The sequence below is a fragment of the Anopheles darlingi genome, chromosome 3, assembly GCF_943734745.1.
Source record: "Anopheles darlingi chromosome 3, idAnoDarlMG_H_01, whole genome shotgun sequence".
Classification (NCBI taxonomy): domain Eukaryota; kingdom Metazoa; phylum Arthropoda; class Insecta; order Diptera; family Culicidae; genus Anopheles; species Anopheles darlingi.
In genome coordinates, this window is record NC_064875.1 from 70768468 (window position 1) to 70775967 (window position 7500).

Here is a 7500-nt window from a genome sequence, read left to right on the forward strand (position 1 = left end):
ACAGCATTCCTATCATCATCACCACCATGGACACCAGAATCCGTACGGACACACGTACCATAATCAAGCGGCTTCTTCTTACCCTCCACCGCAAGCACCGGCTGGTATGCACCATCATCCAGGACATCATCATTCTTCGCTTCTTCCTCCAACTGCGCCAGGATCTGCTTCTACCATGGGACAGTATGGTGGTGGACATCAACCATACGCTGCAGCCTACGGACAGGCGACGAGTGCAGCGACCGATCAGTCGAGCTCCGTAGGAGGAACACACTATGGGTCGCATTCCGGGATCGGAAATGGAACTGGCGTCGGAGGGGGAGGTAGTGCGCATCATTATAATGCCTCGGCCACCGGAGGAGGGTATCGAGATGATAAGGATATGATTATTGGTACCGATATGGCTGGTGATCAATCCAGCGCTTCAATGGCCATCACGACGCCTAACGCGGCTTCTACATCGGCGACAGGTGCCAGCAGCGCTGGTGGAAGTAGTGGGAAGCGGAAGATTGAAATACTCGACAATATTCTCATAAAGAAATCTAAACACACACCAGACGTCGGAGGGTCATCGATTGGCGTCGGTGGAATTACTGTACCCGGTGGAATTCCCAACAATGCATTCTGTCCACAACCGACCGATCAGGTGATGGGTGTTGATGGCAGTAAATCATCGTTTCAGATATCAAATCTGCTCGATGACAAGGGTTCGAAACCATCACATCCTGGAAGTGCGAGTGGTGCAAAGAATGCGATGTCCGTGGGAGCGAACGAAAAGAAGACATCCTCAGGAGGACGAGGTTCGAAGGCTAGCCGAAAAGGGACTAGCAGCAACGAAGGAGGAGCAGGAGGATCCAATTCTTCAAAGTCCTCTAGTTCGAGCAAAGGAAGTGCGACTAAAAATGACCCCAGTGGTCAGCAATCTTCGGGTGGAGATAGTGAGCAAGGGCAGGGTTCGGAGCATAAGGAACAGCAAGGGCAGCAGATGGATTTCGATATTTCGGAAAAGTTGAAAGAAATGGGTGAGATCAGCGTGAAGCCGGTATCGAAGACGGATGCCAATGCCAAAGCACGCAGCGAACTCGAGTGTAATGAAGAGATATCACTCGAAATAACGAAGAAGGATGCAGCGATGCGCAAGGTAACTAATTTGCGTAAAAACATCAAGGAAGTGATGGACGATAATCAGCTAGACGCTTCGACGCTCGCTGCCCAGCGACAAGAGTTGGAGCGTTTGGCGCGCGTCCAGGAACAGCAGCGCATTATCCGGGAGGTGCAGCGGCAGCTGGCACTCGAGCGGCAGACAAACAAAACCGAGCAAAAGGTGATGCAGTTCCTGCAGGGTCATGCTTCCATTTTGAAACCCCAGCAGCCTAGCACATCCGGGACGGTGCCGGCAAGCTCTACGGGAGGCAGTACCGGCATGGGTTCTGGTGTTGGGGGCAGCGCAGCTGCCACAGCGGCGTCATCATCATCCGCTTCCACCACTACCGCGACTACTCCTGTACGTCTTGGATACGTTAAGAATCCGTTCGAAACACGCGGCCGTCCACCGAAGAACCGGCAGGTATCGATGCTGGCATCATCCTTGGCCTCATCATCTTCGGCCACATCATCCTCTACGATTACGCCGACCGCCAATCTGACACCTTCGGTTAGTATTGCTCCGGTCAAAGCGAGCAGCGCTACGATGAGTGCAGCCGCTTCTACCTCGTCACTGTCCTCGCTATCCTCCTCTTCTTCATCGGCCTCGGTGATTCCGGTCCGTACGTTTGAGGAGATGGTGGATAGCGATGGCGAGGAGTTGGAACCGGAGGATGAAGAGGAAGATGAGGACAGTGAGGGTGAAGTGATTGCGCTGCCCGAAAAGAAGGAGATCGTAACGATCGACAGCTCATCGGATGATGACGATTGCATTGTGCTGTCCGATGATGACGAGGAGGAACCGGAAGACGAGTCCGATGATGATCCGCAGAACAGTGGGCTGCACGTGAACGATGCGTACAATGTACCGGACGAGCAAGGCCGCGTGGTGATCAATGTTGGGCACGCCGATGGTGAGCAGGACATTTTTCTTGCACCGCAGATTGCGCGCATTATCAAACCGCATCAGATCGGTGGTGTGCGCTTTCTGTTCGATAACATCATCGAATCGATCGAGCGGTACGACTCATCGACTGGCTTCGGTTGCATACTGGCTCATTCGATGGGCCTGGGCAAAACACTTCAGTTAGTTTGCTTCTGTGATATATTTTTAAGACACACCAGCTCCAAGACGGTACTCGTGATCATGCCGATCAACACGCTGCAGAACTGGTTGAACGAGTTCAACACCTGGCTACCGGAGGATGCCACCAACAGTCCGTTGCGCAACCATGGTGAGGTACGGCCGCGCAACTTTCGGATCTTCATCCTGAACGATAGCCACAAGACGCTCAAATCGAGGGCCAAGGTCGTGCTCGAGTGGGCCAAGAACGGAGGGGTGCTGCTAATCGGGTACGAGATGTACCGCTTGCTAAGCCAGAAGAAGATGACGAAGAAGAAGAAGAAAAAGAAAAAGGGCGGTGTGCTAGTGGAGGTGGAAGAGGAGGAAAAGGAATCAACTGAAGAGCAGCGCAGCATGTTCGACGACATCCATGAAGCGCTCGTAAAACCAGGCCCGGATCTGGTGGTCTGTGATGAGGGCCATCGTATCAAGAACTCACACGCCAGCATCTCGGTGGCGTTAAAGCAAATTAAATCTAAGCGACGTATCGTCCTTACCGGTTACCCACTGCAGAACAATCTGCTCGAATACTGGTGCATGGTGGATTTTGTGCGGCCGAACTACCTGGGCACGAAGACGGAGTTTAGCAACATGTTTGAACGACCGATTCAGAACGGACAGTGCATTGATTCAACGCCACAGGACATCAAATTAATGCGATACCGTGCACACGTACTACACTCGCTGTTGCTCGGTTTCGTGCAGCGAAGGTCTCACTCTGTGCTGCAAACGTCACTACCCCAGAAAGAGGAGTATGTCCTGCAGATCCGTATGACCGAGTTCCAGCGTAAGCTGTACACAGTGTTCATGAACGAGGTAGTGCGTACGAAGGCAGTACCAAACCCACTGAAAGCTTTCGCCGTGTGCTGTAAGATCTGGAATCATCCGGATGTGCTGTACAATTTTCTGAAGCAAAGTGAAGGCGATCTCGATCTGGAACTCGAAGAATCGGAACCGCCAACTGGCAAAGCACCAATTCCGGGAGATCCTGCGAATGGAGTTGCACCAACGGCGGCGGCGGCAGCGGCCGCGGTAGGAGGTGGTCTTGTTGCAATGGAGGTTGATGCAGCTTCGGCCACAACTGGGACGATGATTTCGAATAAACCCGGTCCTGGACGTAAAAGCGGCCCACCGGCGATTCCGAAACCACCAAAACCATTGGCCTTGAAGAAGGATGGTACTCCACGGAAACCGAGAACGCCGAAAAAGTTGCTCAACAATAAGTCACAGGCGGTTGGCAAGGATGGCCGGATTGTTCCAGCCGCTACGATCAGTCCAAGCAACGTGACGAGCGCAAAGGACGCTATGGATACGTCACAGCCGCTACAGCCCTCCTATCCGAAGGTCGATACAGGGCATCCTTCTTATGGAATTGATAGGAATGGTATTAAGCAAGAAGGTCCGATGCCGTATCCTTCGTCCCAATATCACCAATCGAATGATTCTTACTCACAACCGTACCCAGGCCCGGGTGGTAGCTATCAGGGAGGTTCGAGTTTCCATGGGGCAGGCTACAGTCAAGGGGCAATGATGGGCCAAGATACGCATTATGGGTCGTACGGACCGACCGGTACCCATTACGGTACTTCTGGTGCCCCTACCGATCCCTATGGTGGAGGAATGTACGGTGGAAACTACTATAGAAACGATTACTCCGGTTCCTCTTACCATCCTCCCAATGCGTACGATCAAGGTTACAATTCCTACAGTGCCAACGCAGCCAATGCCAACATGGGGACTGCTGGTGGATACTCGAGCAATGGTGTTAATGCTGTGGGCACAACCGGTGCAGCAACTAGCACACAAGCTAACTACTGGAGTGGGAACCAGAGCAACGGAAGCAACAATAATAGTGCGTATGACTACAATCAGCAGCAGCAACCAACTACTGCCACTGTAGCTAATAGCGGCAACGAAGCAGCTGGCAATATTTCATCGTATCCCACGTACCCTGGAGGGTATGGAGATACGAATGGTAATCCTACATCATTGCCCGCTGCTGTGCCTGCCAGCAATGGGGCAGACATGTATAATTACACTCAACCAGAACGACAGCAGCAGCAGCAACAGCAGCAGTACAATAGCTTTACTGCTACAGGAGAAGCTCAACCTAAATGGGAAGCAACAGAAGGGTCTACAGTTCCCAGTGACACTGCTGGTGGGATCGATTCTAACGCGAAGGAACCACAAAAACAGCAAAACTCCGATAAAACAGTAACAGCGCCAATGACGGGAGATCTGACTGGAACAACCGCGTCCGATACCACAACAGTACCTACGTCACCGGAAAGAAAGGATGCGTCGGGTGTAGGTGCACTTGCATCCTCAAGCAATTTCCCACATGATGCTGCTACCGTAACGCAGGAACAGGCGAACGCACAGTACGCCAATCAACCTTCCTTGGAAGATCTCAACGATCCAGTCAAGCCGGATCTTAGCTCATGCGACAAGTCTAGCAACGAGATGGTCGCGATGGACACGAAAGAAAGCAACCCTGAGAGCAAATTGGAGGAAGAGTTGGAATCCAGTATAACTTCCGGCCCGGAGGAGTTGAAGCCGGAAATTAAACAAGATTGTGACAAAGAAGAGAGCGATGTTAAACAGGAATCGGAAAAACTGGACGAAGGAACGGCTGCAGCGGATTTGGGAACGAATGGCGCTATTAAGTGTGAAGTTAAAGTGGAGAATGAAGATCAGAGCGTTGTGGCCAATGGAGACGCTAAGATGGAAAATGCACCCCAGTCCAAGGAAGCACAGCCAGCGGCAACCACTACACAAAATCCAGCCACAGAGAATGTAACAGATGTTGATGTAAAGCAGGAAGTAAAAAAAGAGGAGGGCAAACAGGAAGATGGTGTAATGAACTGTGAAATAGATGAAAGCAGCGTAAAGGAAGAGATTGAAAAGAATGATGGCGAGGTTATAGACGCAGAGAAGGACAAACCGATCATCATTGCCCCGGACACCGATAAGTGTGCAGAAGATGCAAAAGATGTGAAAGATACAATTACGATCGAGGAAGTCAAGGATACAGATAAATCGCAAGAAGATGCTAAACTTGTTGAACCGATTCTCAATGAGGAGAAAGAATCGAAAGACGGTGTCATCAAGATTGAGGATGATGCTGCGGATCCAAAACCGACGGTGGCGGTACAGTCCGAGAAGGAAGAAAAGACTATCGAAGATAAAGATACGAAAGAAGGAGCCTCTTCGGCGGTAGTGCCGGTAACCAATTCCGCCGTTGTCGCTGGTACGAAGGAAACGAAAGGAAAAGATTCCAAGGACGAGATTCCGTACGAGTGGGCTTTTGAGCTGATGAAAGGTTACATTCCGGATTTGCTGGAAACTTCACCGAAAATGGAAATCTTTTTCTGTATACTGGAAGAGAGTATCCGTTTGGGTGATCGGTTGCTCGTGTTCAGCCAAAGTTTGCTAACGTTAAACTTGATCGAGCGCTTCTTACAGAGAAACAAGATTCCCGGCACCGAGAGCCATTGGTCTAGAAATATTAGCTACTTCCGTAAGTATTGCCGCAATATTCCGCTCCCGTTTGCATTGTCTTATAACCTTCGTTTTTTGTTTTATTTTTGCAGGTTTGGATGGTTCAACGGTTGCCCAGGAACGCGAGAAGCTGATCAATGAGTTCAATTCGAATCCGAACGTTCATCTCTTTCTCGTGTCGACCCGCGCGGGCTCGCTGGGTATTAATTTGGTTGGCGCAAATCGTGTGGTGGTGTTTGATGCAAGCTGGAACCCATGCCATGACACGCAAGCCGTATGCCGGGTGTATCGTTATGGACAGAAGAAACCCTGCTTCGTCTACCGACTCGTGATGGATAACTGTTTGGAGAAGAAGATCTACGATCGCCAGATCAACAAGCAGGGCATGTCGGATCGCATCGTGGACGAGTGCAACCCAGACGCGCATCTTTCGATGAAGGAAATCACCAGCCTTTGCTATGATGATGGGGAGGATGGTGAGATAAAAGATTTTAGCCAGGATAAGGATAAGTTTATCGATATCGTGATGCAGCATTTGCTCGAGTTACATTCGAAGAAGCTGACAAAGGCACCGTTCGCGCACGAAAGTTTACTGATCGATCGGAAGGAGAAGAAATTGTCCTCGGCCGAGAAACGGCAGGCACAGCGTGGTTACGAGCTGGAGAAACAAGCAGCCACGAAGCCAACATACTCGTACACGTCGATGGGGACAACTTATCGTGCGATTCGTACCTCTGACGGGTCCATCATCCATCGACCGGTGGCCTCGGTAAGCTCTCGGTATTATCTGAACGTTTCAACAAGCTTATCATTATAATCTATATTTAACCCAGGTCCGGCCTATGCAGGCAGGTGATGCGAACAAGAATAATGTTGCCGGTGCACGGCCCACACGCTGGATACCAGCTGAAGTGTGGCAGCGGCAGGGTATGACGGCTCAAGAAATGACGCTTCCAATAGGTACGTTTTTACCTTGTTGGTATGTGAGATGTGTGAGAAAATATAACTTACACTTGTTTTTTTTTTTTCAGATGTGGTCATACCAACAAGCTCAGCCGACAAGTCTAATATTGTGCTGAAGGCGGGCCAGAAGGTGATGGTACTGAAATCCCCGAAGGGCATCTATATGCAACTGGAAAGTGGCAAAATCATTGCCATTCGTACGGCGTTCAAGGTCGGTCAAAGTAAGGATGCCGCGACAACGAAGGGAGGAAATGTCGTTACAACCACTCCTAACACGACAACGACAGCTGGTCGACGAACGAATCTGACGTTCAGCAGCACGAAATCATCATCCACGTTGCTGCTTCCAAAGAACGGAAGTGGCGGTACCAGCGATTTCTCTGAAGGAAACTCACTCAGTATTGCATCCAACTCAGATGATGATGAAAAGTCCGATTCAAGCTTGGTTCCACTCACGATACACGATGATGGAGACAGTGAGAAAGAAACGATGAGCGTCGACGACTACCCGGACAAACCGGCAATGAAAAAGGACGATGTTGAGCATATCGTGAATGACAAAACGGACACTACGAGCAGCACCGGAAGCATGAGCTGTGGTGGTAGCAGCAGTGGTACAACTACCAGCACAGCGGCGTTACCTACGGGCTTAGGTGTAGCATCGTTCAAGAATGCATCCAATCAGAAGATCAGTGGAACAGTAGGCGCAAATCAAAGTAGCAGCAGCGGTGAAGCGACTGGCGAAAAGTTTCCAATAATTCAGTCCGTAC

The 7500-nt window shown here is 50.5% G+C and overlaps 1 protein-coding gene across 5 annotated transcripts in view; it reads left to right on the plus strand.

Moving 5' to 3' along the window:
• The window catches only part of LOC125953707 (uncharacterized), a 19333-nt gene that overhangs the window by 2997 nt on the left and 8836 nt on the right, over nucleotides 1–7500 (plus strand). For all 5 annotated transcript variants that reach the window (XR_007468971.1, XM_049683440.1, XM_049683437.1 and 2 more), the window contains exons 2-5: nucleotides 1–5786; nucleotides 5860–6536; nucleotides 6601–6727; nucleotides 6799–7500. The exon at nucleotides 1–5786 is cut by the window's left edge; the exon at nucleotides 6799–7500 is cut by the window's right edge and continues 1800 nt beyond it. Coding sequence is in view for 4 of the 5 variants with exons in the window: in XM_049683440.1 (XP_049539397.1) it covers nucleotides 1–5786; nucleotides 5860–6536; nucleotides 6601–6727; nucleotides 6799–7500 (7292 nt within the window). In the remaining variant the exon portion in view is untranslated. The remainder of the gene's footprint in view (nucleotides 5787–5859; nucleotides 6537–6600; nucleotides 6728–6798) is intronic.